General features: G+C 43.4%; 1 protein-coding gene across 2 annotated transcripts in view; it reads left to right on the plus strand.

The window, feature by feature from the left end:
• Positions 1–21259, plus strand: part of LRRIQ3 (leucine rich repeats and IQ motif containing 3) — a 432105-nt gene that overhangs the window by 314782 nt on the left and 96064 nt on the right. For both annotated transcript variants that reach the window (XM_085602282.1, XM_085602281.1), the window contains exon 7: positions 19356–19500. In XM_085602282.1, the coding sequence (XP_085458408.1) occupies positions 19356–19500 (145 nt within the window). The remainder of the gene's footprint in view (positions 1–19355; positions 19501–21259) is intronic.

Below are 21259 nucleotides of genomic sequence, written 5' to 3' on the forward strand. Positions count from 1 at the left end.
AACATGGTACAAACTTAGATACTGTGCTGGATTCTACACTTGTGAAAGTGCCAAAGAAATTTCCCAAACAATCAACAGCACCCAACCTACCCGACAGCATATGTTCTAAGCGCGGTAACTTAGACATTCACTTTTCCAACAAATCATGGCAATCTGGGAGTACTTGGCCAAACATGTCTCCCTACCTGCCTTCGAAAATATACATTTCACAAAGAAAAAACGCTCCTCCAGCTGGAATGCCTTCACCCATTAACTACTTAATAGTTGGAGAAGGCTACAGTGTTGCACTGGTGTGTCGGGTTTTCTGGCACTATGGCACTGCCAGCCAGGTCTGCTTGAAATGGCCAGTTTGTAGGCTGTTTCTTTTTTTAACGCTGTGGGCTGTGACAGGCCCAGAAGATCAGCCTGCACACTATTCCCTCAACGCTGGCCTATCTGGCAGTGCCAAAATTGCAGATTGCCCAATAGGCCAGTCCAAAGTAGGAAGGCTCTTGTTAAAATCGCACCACCTTTTCCTCTTCATGCGTCTGGAAAGGTGTGTTGCAACCAACTAGAAGCTTACAGTAGTGATAATCACTCCTTCAAAGACTTCCAATCTGGTTTCTGAATTGACACCTTGGTTCTCAAAATCATACATAGTCTCTCCAGCTCTGTGATGACGTACATTTCTGCCTCCTGGTACTTTTCAACTTCTCAGTGGCCTTTGCTGCTGTTGATCACATTTCCTCCCTTAATTTCCGTAGTGACAGAATAGGTTTCGAAAGAACAGTGCTCAAATGGTTTACATTTCTTTCTGACAGATCACAATGCATAAAATAGGTCATCCTTTCATAAATCCCATAACAGTCCCTTATGTAGCCCCTCAAGCCTCTATCCTCCTACATTATCAAATGATCAAACAGCCTCAGGATCTTAACCTCCTCCCCTAAAGAAATTAAACACTGCATGGCTAATATGAAGATGGACAAAACGTATGAATATTGTTCTTAGACCCAAACGCACTTGTCTTTAATCTGGATGAACTCATCTCCAGTGATCTTCATATATCAGAGATAGGCAGCAATGCAATTTCAAGTAAAGTCCCTTACCTGGTGTAAAGGCATTTCTTCAAAAACAAGACCTGATGGCGGCCATCCAGGCCTCAGTAATGTCAAGCATGAACTTTGGTAATGTTCTGTTGACTGAAGTGCTTAGATGTCTCCTGACTCCCCTCAAAGCGGCTGCTATGCTTAAAAAACGGGTTCAGTGTCTCACGCCTATCCATACATCCCTAGTGGGTAGCTTCCCCTGCAACATAGGCCAGCTAATGAGAATGCACACGTTTTTACAAGTTGAATAATTTGAAAAAAGGCAAATCCCTGTCACAAAATCCCCAGAGAAATTCCTGTCACAAAACGTCCATCTCTCCAACAGAAACACAATAAGGCTGGACACTCCTGGATTTAAAAAAGTCTCAGTCCTGAAATATTCTCTTTGGAAATGAAATGCATCAAAGACACGAAATGCCGGCTGTACACATCCAATGAGACCCGTTAATCCCAGCCTTCGATGGGGACCTCAAGCACCAGTTTCTTAAAGCCCTTATATCAGCTGAATGTATTGTCTACAAATCACAGTTCTAAAGTGCCTGCCCTATGGTTGAATTACCCCTGGTCCTGAGAGCTGTATAGTTAGAATGTGGAACCACAGTGCTGGGAATAGACCCGGATCTTACCAGTCCTCCTGTGGGCACAGTTACTAAAGATCGACCAGTTTGGAGACTGACTCAGATCTGGTGATGACCGTTGTGTATTTAGGAATATATGGCATCTCTGCTTTATTCTGAGAAGTCAAAAGAAAATGACAGTGCAATATATTTCGTAGGTTTTCATTTTCCTCTAGCCTAAACCATAAATGAAACAAGTCTGCTATGGTAAAATAGGTAAAACATTGGAACAGGCAGAATTTTAGAAATGCGAATAGGTAGTAATTACCTCACATTTTATTATGAGATAACAGCAGCCTGCATCTAATGCCTGCTGAGCTGCTAGAAATGTAAACCTTTTAATGCTTTCATGTGCCTGCTTAGTTCAGGGATGGCGCGCTCATCTTTCCTGGAGTTGGGGTTCAGTACTCATAGGCAGGGATCTCAAGAGACTGGAAAAATGGACCCTGTAACTGAATAAGTCCCTAATAAGGGAATAATAGCAAAGGTTTTGTAACTATATCCCTCTGGAGATAAGAATACTGTCCGTTGGATCTCCCTAGATGTCAAGCCACAGCGTGGGAAGTTATACTTGTAGGAGATAACGAGTACATCGATACATGGGCTATGCAAATGATTGTAACCGCCTTTTGTGAAATAATGCTAAATATGCACAATACAATGGCATAAATAAGTATGGTTTACTTATTTGTATGCCAACAATTCAAAATCATCATAAACTAATAGGGATCTTTTTTATATTATGAATTAATTAGTGTACATCTATTTTATTTACAATGCTAATAATTTCTATACAGATCAAAATTCATAAATTGCATTAATGGGTAATATTTCTCCCACCTCTATTACTTTACTATAAATCCTGCTGACAATGTAAATGTGTTGTACTTGTATAGCGCACTGTTACCCTAGGGTGTCCTGGCGCTGTACTCATACCGCTGTGGAACCCTTCCTGGCTTTTCCCTGTGAAATGTCCACTCCTGGGCACCCCCAAGGTGAAGCCAGGCATCCCAGCGCTTTTGGGGCCGTTGTGGAGATTAAGCAAGCTATTGCCCAGAGTTGCAGAGTGGGACCCATGATTAGAATAGGCACCAAGGCGAGAATTAACAGGTCTGAGGAAATTGAGCCCAAGACCCGCCGAGGCGGGAATTAAACCCTGGTCCCGGGCCAGACCTCTGCATCAGGGTCTGCCGCTCTAACCATTGATCAATGTAAATTGATTTTCCCGCACTTGTATGTACTTTGTATCACTGTACTATTGTTATAAATCACGCTGCTATCCTGTGCCTTGGGTCTTGACCTTCTATGTTAAGTACTACAATAATTAAAAGTTATGTATAGTTTCTCTGTATAAACCTATTTTCTTACAACTTACGCACATGCAGAGATCTGCATTTACACTAACGTGTCTTTGTGATCAGGTTCATTAATCACATCTTTCTGTAAGAAGAGTGATGCTTTGCTCCATTAAGAATTTCATTGTTCCATATTGGAGGTATGTTATTGTAAGTGATATCCACCTTATGCTTGGGTTTTATGAGTCTCATTTCAACCTGTAAAATTTTTATCTTTAATTTGAGAAGCTCATCCCCACTGGCAAATTAGTTTAAAGTTGCTTACCGCCAGACAGGCACACTGGCCTTTTCTGGGTCAGGCAGCTGCTTTCGGCACTCCGTTGAAGGTGGTTGATTTATTTCCCCCGGGTACTAAACAAAGATTAAAAGTGGGTTTATTGATTGGTGAAGGTGTACACAAATACATTCTGTTTACTGGTGGCTCTTTGCTCTGCTGGGTTATTTATATTTTACACATACAAATACCAAGTCTAGAGTTCTAGCCTGACATCAAAGGGCTAGTATGTGTCATCTCTTTGAATACCTCCCGAATAATATTAGCATAGAATGAGAGTTGACTGTTAACCTATTTATTGTTGATGCTATGTTTATTTCTTCTCTGTACATATACACGCCTCTATTTTTTCAGAAATTTAAAAATTCACTGCTCTCCGAATGTTATACTCGTGGGTCATAGCACTTAAAGAGCCACATTTATCAAACAAATTTGCATTCGCAAACAGTGCGAATCGGTAATTTAGCCTGTTTGCGAATGCAAAGTAGCCTTTCAAGATGTACAAAAGGCTTTGTAGCCTCAATTTTAAATGGTGTAAAGGTGACTGACCAGAGCTGCTTATCCTCTCCTCACCTTCCCCCCCCAGCACCTTGAGACCCTCACGGGTGAGTAGCGCGCTTAACAAATCCCTGATTGATTGATTGAATCGCAAAAATTGGGTATTGCCTAAAATTGCAACTACAAATACTGATTTGCAATTTGGTATTGCATTAGCCCATTTGGCAAGCATCTTCTAAATGCAAACTGTGCATTTAGGAAATGCTATCACCATCCACGCCAAGTAAGTGGTAACCATGTGCAGATGTTGAAAACTGCACAAAAATTCATGTAGCCATGTAGATGCGCAAAGTTTTGGGGAAGATAAGAGGCTATTGCCCCATCTGCCTCCCGGGGGGGGGGGAGGGGTGGAAAGACTGTAGCGTTGTTTGGGGGGTGGGGGCATTGGCATGCCCATTCTGGGCAGCCCCCACCCCTACGTATAAAAATAAAATCTCTGGTGCCTAGTGGGCTTTCTGCCCCACTGGGGGCATATCAGGGGCTATTGCCTCCATCTGCCTCTTGGGGGAGGTATCATTTTACTCAGGAGAACAAGGAGAACACTAGGTGGTATGATATTTGTGCCGGCACTGTGATCCCACGCAAAAATGTGTGGAAAAAGTGATTTGTCCAGCTAAATTTGAGGTTTGCTGTAGATTCTGGGTAGGGAAACGTTGGGGGATCCACGCAAGCCATACCTCACTGGACTCCCTAGGGTGTCTAGTTTTCAGAAATGTGTGGGTTTGGTAGGTTTCCCTAGATGGCCGCGAGCCCCGAGCCAAAAAAACAGGTAGTTTTATGATAGGTAATTTTGAAGTCTCCACAATATGTTTTGGGCCCTTGCCTGTCACGGGTACTTGACCCACCCAAACGAGTGAGGTACCATTTTTATCGGGTGACCTGGAAGAATGCTGGGTGGTAGGAAATTTGTGTCAGCCCGGTGATCCTACAACTTTCTCACACAGAAATGTGAGTAAAATGTGATTTTTTTTCAGCTAAATTTGAGGTGTGCAGGGGATTCTGGAAAGGAAAACGTTGCGGGGCCACATAAGCCATACCTCCCTGTACTCCCCTGGGTGTCTAGTTTTTAAAGATGTCTGGGTTTGGTACGTTTCCCTAGATGGCCGCTGAGCGCGGGGCCAAAAGCCCAGGTGAGCCCCTTTGCAAAGCCAGGTCGTTTTGTGATGGGTAATTATGATATCTCCACAATATGTTTTGGGCACTTCCCTGCGATGGACACTTGGCCCACCCACGCAAGCGAGGTACCATTTTTATCGGGAGACCTGAAGAAATGCTGGGCAGTAAGACATTTATGTCAACCCACTGATCCCACAACTATCCCACACAGAAATGTGAGAACAATTAGATTGCTTCAGCTAAATTTGAGGTTTGCAGGGGATTCTGGGTAGGAAAACGTTGGGGGATTCACACAAGCCATACCTCCCTGGATTCCACCGGGTTTCTAGTTTTTAAAGATGTCTCGGTTTGGTAGGTTTCCCTAGATGGCCGCCGAGCACAGGGCCAACAACTCAGGTGAGACCCTTTCCAAAACCAGGTCATTTTGTGATAGGTAATTTTGATGTCTCCACAATACGTTTTGGGTCCACCCCTGCCACAGGCACTTGGCCCACCCACACAAGTGAGATACCATTTTTATTGGGAGACCTGGGGAATGCTGGGTGGTAGGAAATTTGTATCAGGCCAGTGACCCCACAACTTTCCAACAGAGAAATGTGAGAACAATTTTATTTTTTCAGCTAAATTAGAGGCTTGAAGGGGGTTCTGGGTAGGAAAATGTTGGGAGATCAATGCAAGCCGCACCTCCCTTGACTCCCATGTTGTCTTGTTTTCAGAAATGTCTGGGTTTTTAGGTTCCCCTAGATGTCTGTAAACCTGGGACTCGGGACCTCGGGAGAACAAGGGGAATGCTGGATGGTAGGACATTTGTGCCAGCACGGTGATTCCACACAGAAATGTGTGGAAAAAGTGATTTTTTTTCAGCTACATTTGAGGTTTCCAGTGGATTCTGGGTAGGGAAATGTTGGGGATCCACACAAGCCATACCTCCCTGGACTCCCCAGGGTGGCTAGTTGTAAAAAATGTGTGGGTTTGGAAGGTTTCCCTAGATGGCCGCGAGCCAGGGGCCAAAAAAACAGGTGCCCCTCATTCAAAACTACGTTGTTTTATGAAAGGTCATTTTGAAGTCTCCACAATACATTTTGGGCCATTTCCTGTCGCAGGCACTAGCCCTACCCACACAAGTGAGGTATCATTTTTATCCGAAAACTTTGGGGAATGCGGGATGGGTGGAACTTTGTGGATCCACACAGATTCCAGAACTTTCTATCACAGAAATGTAAGGAAAATGTGTTTGAGGTATGCAAGGAATTCTGGGTAGCAGAACCTGGTGGGAGCCAGACAAGTCACCCCCTCCTGGATTCCCCTGGGTGTCTAGTTTTAAAAAAATGTATTGATTTGCTAGGTTTCCCTAGGTGCTGGCAGAGCTAAGGTTCAAAATCCACAGTTAGGCGCTTTGCAAAAAAAGGGTCAGTTTTCGCTATAAAAATGTGGTGTGTCCACGTTGCGTTTTGGGCCGTTTCCTATCACAGCACTTGGCCAACCCACACAAGTGAGGAACCATTTTTATTGGAAGACTTTGGGTAATGTGGGGTGGGTGTCATTATGTGTATGAAGGCAGATTCCAGAACTTTCCATCACAGAAATGTGAGGAAAATGTTTTTTTTTTTTTTTTTTTTACAAAGTTTGAGGTTTGCAAGGTGTTCTGGGCAACAAAACCTAGGGAGAGTCACTTAAGTCACCCCATCCTGGATTCCTCTGGGTGTCTAGTTTTGAAAAATTTATAGGTTTGGAGGGATTCCCTGGGTGCTGGAAGAGCCAGGGTTTGATATCTACAGCTAGGCACTTTGTAAGAAAAGGGTCCGTTTTCACTGATAAAATGTGGTGTGTCCACGTTGTGTTTTCGTGCCTTTTCTGCTGCGGGCACTTGGTCCACCGACACAAGTGAGGTACCATTTTTATCTGAAGACTTTGGGAAATGCGGGGTGGGTGGAAGTTTGTGGATCCAAGCAGATTCCAGAACTTTCCATCACAGAAATGGGAGGAAAATGTGTTTGTTTTGTACAAAGTTTGAGGTTTGCAAGGGTTTCTGGGTAACAAAACCTGGTGAGAGCCACTCAAGTCACCCCATCCTGGATTCCTCTGGGTGGCTAGTTTTAAAAAATGTATAGGTTTGCTAGGTTTCCCTGGGTGCCGGCAGAGCTAGGGTTCAAAATCCACAGCTAGGCAATTTGCAAAAAAAGCGTCTGTCTTCACTGTAAAAATGTGGTGTGTCCAGGTTGCGTATTGGGCCGTTTTCTGTCATGGGCACTAGGCCTACCCACAGAAGTGAGGTACTATTTTTATCGGGAGACTTAGGGAAAATCAGAATTGTAGATCAACCTGGACTTGTGATGTATTTCTGCCTCCCAAATGTAAGACAATGTGTAAAAAAGAAGTCACTTTGAAAAATGTCCTATAAATTACATGCTTGTATGGGAACCCACAATTTCAGAGATGTGCAAATAGCTACTGTTTCTAAACTCTATATTTTATTCCCATTTCACTCTTTATATTTTACCAAATGAATTGCTATATATACACAATAAAAAGCCATTGCAAGACGCTGCTCCGTTATTGGCTCTGGGTTCCTCGGGTTCCTGGTGAACCTACAAGTCCTATATAACCCCACAACCAGAAGGGTCCAGCGGATGTAACGGTATATTGCTTTCAAACATCTGTCACACTTAAAAGAAGTCACAGGTGAAAACGTTGGCCAGGATATATTAGTGCTTTCATACCCATTTTTACCACTAGCTGGAAGGAGGTTGAAAGCACACAAATAACAAAAACAGGCTATGTCCCAGTAAAATGCTAGAACTGTGTAAAAGATTTTGGTTTTCTGACAAAAGTCTGCCAGTCCCTGAAATCTGGGAAGATGGTGATTTCAGCACCACAAACCCTTTGTTGATACTATTTGCAGGGAAAAAACAGATGCTTTCTTCTAGAGCACTTTAATCCCATTTTTCCCCCAAAAAACAAAATGTAGCTGTATTTTGGCTAATTTCCGGGTCCCCTCCAGGGGAATAAAAAAAAAACCCTGGGGACCTTTAAAATCCCCACAATGTTGGGGAAAAAGGACGCAAAATTGGCATAGATACCTAACGTGGTCAAAAACTTACAGGCACCTAAGTGTGAACTTGCCCAAATAGCTCAAAAAAGGCTTAGCAGCACAGGGGGGGAGGGGGGATGCCTAGCAGCAAAGGGCTTAAGAATTGCTATTAGGTAATCGCTTACGTACCATTTTGCATTCCTTAAATACTGATGGAAAATTGATATTTGATAAATGTGGCCCAAAGTGAGCCCTGAAAGTGCTAATAATACTACGCATGTTTTTGGGTTGGGCTGCATTAAGAGTTAAATAGTTGAAAAGCTGAAAGTGACATTTTACCACAGTAGTCAATCCTTGTTTGTTTTTGTAACTTTAAATTAATGTTCTATTTTTGGCTGGAAATCTGGCAGCCTTTGCAGTGGCGTAACAATACCCACCGCAGCACATGTGGTACGTAGCAGCCCGAGCTTCATGGCCCCCCGCAGCACTGTGCTTGGGTTGAGAACCTCAGATTTGAGAGCTCCTTGCTGGGTCCAGTGCATGGTGAGCCCCTCCTTGTATTTTGCAGGGTGCCCCCTCAAATTTCATTACATCAATGAGTCTTTGTTGATTTGTCTAAAGTAACTACATAGCACAACACCAAGCAACAACATGCCACAAAGGAAAATAACTCAAAATTGTTACAGGGAACAACACAACCAAACCAAGCAAACATATAACCTCAGTGGAGCACACTATCACAGCAACACAGCATGAAAACAACACACAACTTAGCACAACACGATTTCACATTTTTGTGTTAGAGTTCTGTGTTGTATCGGTGTGCTGTTGCGTTACTGAGATGGTATCATGTATTCTCATTGTGTTGAAAAATGTGCAGTTTCCATTCATTTTTTGTATGTATGTGATAATTATATAGAAAACACCTAGTTGATAGGTAGGGGAACACTGTACAAGGTTCAAGGCAAAAACACAGTTAATGCGTAATTGGAAGAGCAGCTGATGTCTAAGAACAAAAGTGGATTGTTACTGCATCATGATATACTACTGTATCTTCAGCTGTTTGTAGCAGGATTAGGGCAGTCTTGATGGATATATGGATGTTGTTCTAGATTCTGGGTGCATAGATGCAGAAGGGCTGTTGCCTTGTTGCCCAATGTATTCATTTTAGCACTTCCTCGTCTCCAGCCTGATGGTGCCCTGACTGCTGATGTGCCTATTGCCACCAAAGATGGTGACCTCTAAGCCAGTTATATAGTGGTGCAGGTCATTATAGATGATGTAGATGGTTTTGAAGATATGAACAAATAACTTCAGGCAATTGATGAGGCTTACTGCTGCTTGTATGATGCCCTTAAGGGGGGCCAGTGTGGAGTTAGGGAGGCCATAGAGCACTGCATTGTCACGGTCTAGATGCAAGAATACAAGAGCTTGAACATCAGTTCTGGTATTGCTTTCTGGGAGGAATGATTTCATATTCTTCAGCAAACAGAGCTGGTACTAGGCCATCTGTTTTTACTTGGTGACATGTTAGTTGAGGGTGAGATAGTGTTCAGGATGAATCGGAGCGATATGGCATTAGTGAAAGTTGACTTTCAAACCCATTCTCTTTCATGTCGTTGAACCAGGTTTGGCATAGTTGTTGCTTCTTGTTCTTGGCAGACAGCAGAAATTATGTCGTGGTGTGGTATGCTTCTGATAAGTGCTGCATATCCAGGTCTGGATGAGGTGCAAGCAGTGTTTGAGGCATTGGATATCTGGTGCAGAGTTGACTTTTGATTATAGTTGTCAGTGTATTGGTGAATTTTGATGTTATCTGGGAGTACGGCACCAAGAGTCTTCCTGAAAATGACATTGGACAGAATGGAACATTAGGGAACTCTGCAGCTGATTAGGATCTTCTGCAACCTACTGCCGCTAATCTGAACAAATTGGTGTTGGTTGGATAGGTAGGAAGATAACCAGTGAAACACTTTCTCATAATTCCATTCAAGACTTCAGGGTGTGTATGAGGTGGGGTGCTTGACATTGTTGAAGACATTTGGGATGTCCAGCAATATCAGGAGGCAGGGCCAATTGGGATGTTTGGCCACAAGGGCTTATTTGTAAGGTAGCTGTCTTCTTGCTGCAGTGTGATCCAAAGCTGTACTCCTAGTATTTCAGGAGAATGTTGTTGCTGCTATGATCTTGAAATTGAGCATGTGCAGCTTTTTCAGTGATCTTGCCAGTAAAAGGTAGATGAGTGATGGCTTGGGAGCTGCCATAGTTGTCAGGGCCGAATGTGGGTTTCTTCAGGAGTGGGAAGATCTGGCATGTTGTGAGAGCTTCAGGGAAAATGCCTTGAGTAAGGGAGGCATTAATGATAATAAGTAGGGGTAATAGAGCCTCTCTAGAGACGACTTGGATGAAAGATGAGGGTAATACATCATCTTCATAGGTGGTAGCTTTGAGGGAGTTGAGGATGTTAGTGAGACTGGAATTAGAACAATGGCCGTTGTGGATTGTGGCATGCATCACAGAGGAGTGAGTGTCATTGGTTTGTTGTTATCAATATACAGTTGGATCTTCTATATTTTTTCATTGAAGAAGGGGTAGATGACATTGCATTTACCCATTGAGTGTGGGATAGGAGTTTCAGTCATAGGCTATTCTGTTGTGCGGAGGGGGGTAATGCAGTGCTTGATTGTTTTGAACACATTTTGCTTCTGTTGCCAACTTCATTGATGGTTTTGGTATATAACTTGACTTTAGTTGATAAGTTGTCTGCATGTTACGTGAAGTAACTTCATTAGTGTGCATCTATCAGGGCCTGTGTTTTTCTTTCCTATCTGAGACAGAATGTTTTGGCATGCAGAATGGTATTTTAGTTAGTGCCTAGAAATGGGTTTGTAGAAATGTGTTGACATTGTTTTGAAGGGTGGGGGCATCAGATGTCAAAGTGTGAGAGATGAATTTGAGCTGTATATTGTCTATGGATCAATCATTGAAGAATCTCAAGGTTTTTGTTCTTTTTTGGACAGATCTTAACTGTTTTCTTTGGATGCTAAGCATGGTGATTTGGTTGGCCATGTAGCTATATCAAGAGATTGCGGTCCGTTATATGGACTTCAAGTGTGCTGACTGGTGAACATGTAAGCATGTTCAAATTATTAGTAAAGTTGAGGAGGGTGTCTCTTGTGTTTTTCATGCTTTAGTTGTCTGATAGGTTGAAGTCACTGAGAATAGTGGTCTCGGCATATTAGAATGAGGTGGAGATGAGGTCTGAGAATTCATCTATAAAGTCAATTTTTCGCCTAAGAGGCTAGCAGATTATGTGGATTGTTTTGCAAGGTGTGGAAAGTGTCATGTGATGAACTCCATAGAGTTGAGTATTGCTTGCTTAATTATGGTGCAGGACCAGGAGGACTTATAGACAACAGTGAGGACTCCTCCCTTCTTATGGACAGTGTATGCTGGATGCTGTAGTCTGCGGCAAGAGGAGCATCTAGGATGTGTGAAGATAGGAGGTTGATTAACGTTTCTGTACTAAAGAGGGCCTTGAGTTTGTGATTGGGAATAACGGCTGGAGCATAGAGTACTGCAGAGTGTACATTGATAAGCATGAGTTGGAGTGTTTGTTTGGTAGTTTAAGTGTGTGTTTGGTAATTTGAGCGTGTGTGGTGGAAAGTGGGATGCATAGGCCACTGGGTCTATATGTTGTTTGAATACTGTGTGAGTAACTGTGTGGTCTACGTCTGCGATTGTTGGGACTGGCAGTGTTGTGTGCTGAATGAGTTCCACATTGAGCTCTTATCTATTGAGATGCAATGAGCGAGGGCTATAGTCCTAGGTAGTCCAAAGAGAAGATGTATTTTTCAGTATCTGTCCTGTTCTGCTGATGCCTAGGGAGTAGAGCACCCCAAGGACCTACTAGTGGATTGAGGTAGGCAGAAGGCAGGAAGTCATGCCATTTCCTCTATAAATGGATGCTGGAACTTGCAGTAATGATATTTCCTGTAGAGATGGATACTGAAGAATAACGTTTCCTTGTCAAGTAGCCTTTTCTTTAAAAGATAGTTGTGGAGGTAATCCTAAAATCTCACTTCCTGTAGACATGGATGCTGGGGAATAGTGCTCTTTATTGGTGGATTGTATTGTGTAGTTGTCTTACATATTTGTTGCAGTGTTATTACTTGTGATGTGGATGTATTCACATGTAATCTGTTGGGTTAAATATGCTCATGCATTCTTGTTAAATATTGTCACCTCCAGAAATCTACAGTCATAATATTTAGTTGAAGATATTTCACCAAGCACTGCCGTACACCAACTGACATGTAATTCATCTGTAAATGTTTCCTTCGCAATCAGGCTCATGTGCCTTTCTTTGGGGACAGGCTGAGTTATAAGTGTACTCTGCTAAGAATTCAATGTTTTAATATTGAACATTTGTTTTCCTAAGGCGTCATCAGGTTAGCTTTTGAGAGGCTATTATTTCAAATAGTCGATATGTTTGTCTTTTGAAGACTATTCCTACTGGCAGCAGAGTTTATGCATGCTTAACACTACAAAGGGATATCTGTAATGTATGCGTCAAGGAGCTGCCTTAAAACTTCCACAACATTTTTTTGTGTCTTTTCGCCAGAGATGACAATTAAATGCTCGTTTGCTGATTCGATTACAGATAAATGCACTCTCTTGTTGGGATGACTGTGGCAGAATAGAGCGCCCCAGTATAAGCAAACTTTAATACCTTCCAACACATTATTGTAAATAAAGAATTGTTTGTATCACTATGGGTTTAACTGTTAACAATGTTATTACTCAAAGCTTGAACATCTGTAAGTGCTTCGTTTCTGTTAAAATTTTCCCAGCAGACAATTAAACAAAGCAATACTTATGTGTCTGTGGAGCTTCATTCACAAGAGGAATATGGCCAAGATGATAGGGACCACGGATTTAAAGATTATAACAAGGGCAACCGGAATTATGCAGCAGTGGAAGCAGCGGCGGCTCCTCCGAAATGGCGGAGGAGCATCACCCCCCTGGCTCAGCGCCAGCAGCTCAAAAATAAAATGATATTTTATTATTGTTTTATTTTTCAGCTGCTGGATGAGCGTGTGCAGGGAGGGGCAGGGCCGGGCTATGGAAGGGGGAGGAGGAGTGTTTTTTCCACTTTTAAGTGCGCATGTCAGTCAGTCAGTCAGAGATTCTTTATTCGGCTAATAAAAGCCAGAAAAGCAGAAAGATAAAATAAAATAAATGTACCATCAACAGTTATTTAAACGAGACATAAAAAGGGAGATAAAATACATAACAAATACAATTTACCCGCATACGTTTTCCTAAAACCATATTTTCAAAAAGAGTAAAATATTATTAAAAATACATACCTTGACACTTCAGCTTGTAAAAACTCATCGGATAAAGTATGTGTTGAGTTCATCAGATAAAGTGCAAATTCAGCTAGACAGAAAGCATCTTTCTCCTGGTTCTTGTACCACCTGAAAAGAAACTAGCAACCCCAAAGCAGACCGTGGGTGAGGAAACCATCTGTAGATATAATAATGCTGGCCTTGCTTGAACAAAATGCCATGAGCTTAAAAGTAGAAAAATTTATTTTTCCAGTAGAGTGACAGAAAATTCACATAAAAGAGTAAAGTGCAAACTGTCTTGATTGGCAAAGTTGTCACATGGCTTTAAATGCCCGTGCTTCGCGAAGCCTTTTGGAACAGCTAGTAGCCAGTGAATAGGATTCAGTATGAATCTGGTTAGCAAAAAGCGGTGATGAATGTTATTGACAAGAGACAGGTGGGGTGCACCAGTAGGCTTGGGCTAAGTGTGATGTAAATTCTCACCGTGGGCTTAGCAATTTCTATACCCTCCCTGTCCTCCTGCTGCCTGGCCAGAAACTGGTACCTAATGTCCCTAATGTCAGTTGGCCGTAAAGATTTGGGCTTAATGTACAAATCAAAGCAGCCTAGCCATCTCATCTGCTTCGATATATACCTTAGACATGGGATACGCAAGGCCCCCTCAAGAGCCATACAGTCCATTATGACAAGTTGATTGAAGGTGGGGACTTGGAAAGACCAACTTCTCAACCAGTGTATTAAAGGCACAACTGCAGTGTAATCAGAAATGTATCTGTTAGATTTGGGGGTCTCTAGTTGGCAGAGGTAGGTACACTCCTAAAATAACCCTTGCTCACCCCCTTGGTAGCTTGGCACGAGCAGACAGGCTTATCTCAGAGGCAGTGTGTAAAGCATTTGTGAACACTCAGTGACATCACTACAGATGGACACCACACAAGTTGTATATTAAAATAAGTATTCTTTATATAGATTTAACACAAGACCATAAACGACAAAAATCCACATCACTGTACTTAAAATGGTAGAATTAGTTTAGTTCTCTTTAGATGTTAAAATGCGACACTTTGAGCTCAATGTACCTTAGGATGCGTAACGCTATACAACAAAAGTGTTGCAGGGAAGGTGATGCGTCGGTTCCTTTACACGCAAGAACGGTGATGCGTCAGGTCCCTACTGCTGCATAGGGGATGCGTAGGCTCTTCTCTGCGAGGGGAGGTGATGCGTCGGTTTCTTACTGCGCTTCTTTGGCGATGCAGCCCGCAACGTCGTGATGCGATGAAGATCCGGTACAATGCGACAAAGATGGCATCTTCTTCTTGATGCGACACGATGTGTGCACACCCAACGGCCATGTGGTGACTCAACGATACTTCTGTGCCGCGACAGGCCCTGCGACACGCTTCCCGGTGATGCTGCAGCATCTGATGCGACGTCGATCCTCTTCTCCGGCGATGCGAGACGCTTCGGTAACGATGCGACGGCCCTGCGGTGACTCAGCGATTCTTATGAGCCGTGACAGGCCCTGCGACACGCTTCCCGGCAATGCGGCGGCGTCTGAAGTGATGTAGATCCTCTTCTTCGGCGATGCCAGGCGCATCAGCGGCCCTGCGATGACTCAATGATTCTTCTAAGCCACGACAGGCCCTGCAACACGCTTCCTGGTGATGCGACTGCGTCTGATGCGATGGCGATCCTCTTCTCCGGCGATGCGAGGTGCTTTCATGTTGTGAAGCGACAGCGGCAGTTCGGCATCACAGTTCTTGCTCGTGAGTTGCGCTTCCAGCTCCTTGCGACACGCAGTCCCTCAGAAATCCCAACACAACTGCAGGCACTTCCAAAGAACTCTTGGGAAGCTGGTTGGTGAAGTCTGTTGTCCCTGAGACTTCAACAGGAGACAAGCTTTTTTTTCAAGCCCTTGGAGATCCTTCACAAGTTGATTAAAGTACACACAAAGTTCCATTCTCCTCTCTTTGGCAGTCAGGCAATCACTGCAGGCCAATCCCTCAAGCTTAGGGATAGTCTCTCCTCAGTCACTCTGGATCCTCTCCTCAGCAAAGGTTTTTTCTTGTTTCCCAAAGTGATCTAAAGTTCTGGAGTCTGGGTCTCCCTTTTTTGCACAGTTTCTCTTTGTTCTCTGAAGGCAGAGAGGCCTTTGTCTAGTCCAAACCAGTTCTGGTCAGTCCTGTAGCACTCTGTTTACATGATTCCTTCTTTCCTTTCACAGTGCAGGGCAGAGACATCAGACGCACCACAGGAGGTGGAGCCAGCATTGTGGAAGGAAGGCACAGCCCTATTCAGGTCCCAGGTACAACTCCTCCCACCCATCTGCATGCAGATCTCTCTATTCAGTCCTGTGCTGACTCACCCTGTCTCCTGGAATCCCCCAGCCCCTGTCATTCAAACTCCAGACAAGGAATAGACAACCTAGCAGAGGCAGGCTTGGATGGTTAGACAAGAAAATACCTACTTTCTAAAAGTGGTATTTTCAAACACAGAATGTTAAAACCAACTTCACTAAAAGATGTATTTCATCATTCTGAGTTCAGGCATACTAAAGTCGAATTTCTACCATGTTCCCTGAGTCAGTTAAGATTATAAGCTGTAATAATCAAACTGCCCATTCTGGCTTATGGGGAACAGGTAGGCTTGAAATAGTGAAAAACGAAAATGGCTGTAATTCACTATTAGGACATGGCACACACACACCAGTGCATGTCCTACCTTATACTTACAATGCACCCTGTCCTTGGGCCTACCATAGGGGTGTCTGATATGAAGAAAAGGGAAGGTTTAGGGACTGGCAAGTGGGTGCACTTGCCCAGTCAGCATGGCAGTACCATACTGCACATAGGCTCCGCAATGGCAAGCCTTAGACACACTTTTACCGGCTGCTTCTGTGGGTGGCACAACCAGTGCTGCAAGCCCACCAGCAGCATTTGGATTACCAGCCCTCGGCCCTCCTGGTGCACTGTACTAGGGTTTGACAGGTAAACCAAACCTGCCAATCATGGAATCACTAATCCATACATCAATTTACGATAGGGAGCACTTGCACTGTGGCACTGGATAGTAGTGGCACAGTGCCCAAAGCATCTAACTTCAGCAAAAACATATGAGGCAAAAATGGAAGGGAGACCCACGCCAAGGTGCCAGGTCTAACAAAATTCAATGCCAAGATCCTCATACAGCGTAAAGGCAATGGTGCCACGGGGGACAGCGAGGAGCTTGAAAAAATGTTTTCCACCATCTACAAGTCTTTCACATCCTTATACCCACACACATTGCAACCATAGGTGGCCATAGGAATACATTTTTCTCTGTACATCTTTAACAGTGTAGGAGCGAACTTTGTCCCAAGTCTTTTAGCAAAGTCCATAGTAGCCCCTACTGCCCTTGCCAGAACATTCTTTTTGTGTGCTTTCTGCGCAACCCAGGACCCATTCTTGACAAACAACACACCTAGATAAGGAAAGGTTTAGTTAATTCTGCCCCCTGCAGAAAAAACTTACAGCTAACAGCCTTCTTGGTGCCAGTTTGTCATAGTATGTAATTTAGAAAAATTGGTTGCGAGATCAAGCGAATCCATAAAATCTATAAAAGCATTGAGGAGTGTTTGGAGGCCTACACCTGCCTTGGCAAACAACACCGCGACATCTGCATATAGAAGTGCGGGTATAAGTTTAGAGCCAACTGTCGGGATGTCTTTACTAGTTGCTGAGAGAATAACCCACAGCTTGTTAATATACAGAATGAACAGCCGAGGAGCCAGAATACACCTCTGCCTGACCCCTCTCTTGACATCCCAGGAATCTCACCCTAGACTTTGTATTATTATGAGCAAAATGTAAAAAAGCCACTAGATCTACCTCCACACCCAGCTCCAGGAGAATCGACCATAGTTTGAATCAATGGACACAGTCAAATGCCAATGTTAGATCCATAAATGCCATATGCAGGGATCCCTTCTTAGCCATAGTGTATTTCCGCACCAATAGATGTAGGCTAATGCCCTGATCTAGCGTCTCTCTTTACCTTGTCTAAAGCAGTATTGGAGGTCTGAGATAAACTCATACTTATCTAACCAGGAGTATAGACGGTCCAGGACCACTTTCCCCATGATTTTTAAAGCTGAATCCAAGAAATTGGTCGGTAACACGCTGGGTCATCCTTTGAGCCCTTTTTCAAAATAGGTGTTATAATGGTCATTTACCAAGAAGAGGGGGGAAATCACACGAACAGGCAGCATTAAATACTCGTGTCAGTATCCTGGCCCAGGCTAGAGGGTCTGATCTACACAAATCGTCTGGGACCCTATTCAGGCCCGGTGCTTTCCCCTGGATGTGGCCAGGATAGCTTTGAGTACCTCTCCAATATTAAAATGCAATGGGACACTATCTGTACCAGTGTCCCACTGTGAGTCAAGCCCCCTACATCATCGTCGCTATACATCCCTTCAAAGTGGAGAACCTATCTGTCAGCAGCTATAGTATAATCTGTTCTGGCATTTGCTATGTCTTAAAAAAAGGGGGCTATTCACCACCTCTCAAAACTTTCTGCTGTCTGTCAACACAATTGCCTGATCAAGGTCCTCCCATGCCTGGGCCCTAATAGTATCCTTCGTCTGTTGGATTACGAGTTTGTATGCCCTCCTAGGAGACCTAACCGCTGCCTCATCCCTCGTGCATTGCTTAAGGGAATAATTAAATTCCTATGAGCCTAGAGCATATGCCATCAAACCACCTTATCTCCTACATGTCCTTGGGCCTGCTATTAATAGTTAAGCCATTCAGTATATGCTTTGTTAGCTTATCAAAGGCATCTAAAACCGCTTTATCCTGTGATCCCATATTCAAACAGAGTGGGGTCTCATCTGCACACTGTGCATACAAGCTGTCTAAAAACGTCTCTGGTATCAACTTTGACCATTTTAGCCTGCATGCTTGATCTTTTAATGACATAATTTGAGAACCTCCTCCCCTCCATGTACTTCAGTGCAATGGGCCAATTCAAGCATTAAAGGATTATTATCCCTATGACTGGACCAAGAAACAGTAATCTTATGAACTGCAGGGGCTAAGGGTGGCCAAACTGACATGGGCACTTCGTTTTCTCCACCCCCACCTGCTGGGTTAGAAAAACAGCACAGACTCCCTGTTTCTGAGGGAGAGTTAAACTAGCCCCTCTGGCCAATACTCACGCTGCTGTCATGCTTGAGAGCAGAACTGTGATTGAATAGGGAGTCCGTGATGCTGTCCCAGGGTGAGCTGGGACCCGGAACAAGATACAGAGAAGCTTGAGGCGGTCAGCAGCACCAGGTAAGTCTTTTTAAAAATAATTTTTATCATTAAACACCCCTCAGCCCGCACTACATCACGTGACCCCCATCGGCAACCCCTCCACCCGCCCTCCCTCTCTTTATCCTTGTCAACCGCCTCTGCGTGGAAGACCCGATTATGTGGCAAGATTCACAAAATTATGCGAAAAGGAAAAGCAAATTCAGCAGCATAATGCAACACCTACATATTGCCAGTTTAGCAAGTGAATACATCATCCAGCAACTTAATGATGATCAATTAATAGTTGCAAAGGGTCCACCAGAGTGTGGCACCAAGTGTTCTTCTGTATTTCAGTAACTTGCTTGAGCTTGAATTGCTTTTTGTAGAAATCAGAAACTGATGCAGCAGATGGTGGATTATGTAGAATACATGACATAATTCCAGTGGCTCTGTTTATAATTCGGTATTCTACAGTGTTTCATAAAGTGATGTAGAGTGGCAATTAGAAACGTGTAACCCTTTTCTTTAAGACTGCGTATGTATTTATTTCTCCCATTTCACGCCGAGTTGCTGCCAGCTCCTGTTAGTTATTAGTGTCGGAACTATCATAAAAGGAACAGGAAGGGGTGTTGGTAATTCTGTGATTGTTAACGATGTGTAAAGTGACGGCAAGTTGTATTTTTTAGCAGGTTGAGCAAAGTGAGAAAGCTGTGACTGACATTCCTAACACCATCTTTCGGGATCAGCAGCAACCTGTGTGCTCGCTTCTGTCAAAGCCCCTAAGAGAAGAAAAAAACCAGTCAATGAGATTAAGTAAATCTTGGCAAAAAGGTTTGTATTGTTCTAGACGGAGCCTGTCTTTTTCACAACTGTTGTAGCCGAGATGAAACCATACCACCTGCTGCAAGGATTCTCTCGTTACACTGTGTCATGCATAATACGACTTTACATCAGTTTAATTTGTTGTATCAATGTCATTTGTTTTTAAACACTCAATTTTATGGCAAGACCGGAGGCTTCTATTATGCTTTACACTCTTACTTTAATCCAATAGCAGTTGTCGATATAAAACTAAGAAAACTATAAATCCCATGAGGCTATGCAGAAAGTAGCCAATTCGGAAAAGAAACGTAGTTTAATTACTGACCAACGGTATAGCAGACCCATGTATTATACCAAAGTTGACTGCGAACAGTTCTCTTTTCCTCCTGCTCACAGTCAAGTTAAATATTATACTTTGTATTTTCTTTTTTAAATGCTGTTTTCAAATAGTAATTACTTATAATATTTCCTTGCAGTTAATGAGTACGGTTGTGCTTGCTACTGTTTTGCTTTCAGCTTTTTACCCCCTGTAGACACGTTGCCGCATTGGCCGCGTGCGCCGTTCTCCTCATGCTCTATGCGACTCGGACTGCAATCACAATTTTGGTGGTGCAGTGGGAGTTTTGTTGATGGTTTTTCCTGTCAGCCTTGAATTCTGTTTGAAGCGCTGCTCTCACCTGCTGCCTTTGTGGTTTGTTTGTTAGCACTACGGGGAGGTCTGCTGTTCCTTTTCCCTTATGGCAGCTTTAGAGACAGTATTTCTCCTCTCCGAGGCGGGGCCTCACTCTGGACTCGTTTTCCTCCTTAACATGCCCCTTTTCTTCACCCAGAAGGGTTTGCCTTTTCTTTTAAACACTCTTTTGCCTGCCCATTGCAGAGAACTTGGTTGCTCACTGCATTAACCCCTCTATTGCTGGTTTGCAGCTACATTTGGTTTGGTCATGGAAATAAATGTCTCTCCTCTCTGTCCTTATGATGATGGTGAACAAGCCGTTTTTAATGAGAATGTGAGTGAATTGATACAGTCTTCTTTAGAACAGGCTGTTGCAGCCTCAATGGATAAAGTGACCAAACGTATTGAGCATGTAGTGATTAACCTTATGCCAAAGACAATTTTGGCCCATTCTGCAGGAGAAAGCAGAAAGCGCAGAGCAATGGGTTTATACTATGCCATCTTTCAATAAACCCACACCAAAAGTTAATATTCCACTGGTGGACAGGGAGGCTGCCTCACTTGGCAGATAATGCTGTTCCTCCAAGGCCTCCGTCCAAGGAGGGGAGTAATAATAATTCTAACAATAAGGTTATTTTACCACTTCTAAATGTAAGGCAAAAACCAAGAATATCAAGTTGGTGTCATCTCCTATCCTAATTTCCGACATTTCTGACACAGATGAGGATATGAGTGACATGGATTCTGAGAATGACAAAAATTATATTGGGGTCCTCCTCCAAAAAAAGCCAAGCTTTTCTTTTCTTCTAAGGATTGCTGCCACTACGGTTTTGGACACTGAAGGTTCCCCTATGTTTGACCCAAGTTTAATTCACCACCCTAAGTCCACAGAATGGCTCCCGGTAGATCATGTGAGCGAATACATCGCTTCTAGGCTTCATTCGCCTGTGGATAAACAAATGAAGACTCTTCTATTCCCTCCAAAATATCCTTTATTTCTACCATAGACCCGTCTATGCTCACCTTTTTCACTAAATTCAGCCAAGGCGTGGAAAAAGCATTGTCTACCTGTCAGGACAGATTCTTAGACATTGT

Source organism: Triturus cristatus, chromosome 4_2 (assembly GCF_964204655.1).
Source record: "Triturus cristatus chromosome 4_2, aTriCri1.1, whole genome shotgun sequence".
NCBI classification, from domain to species: Eukaryota; Metazoa; Chordata; class Amphibia; order Caudata; family Salamandridae; genus Triturus; species Triturus cristatus.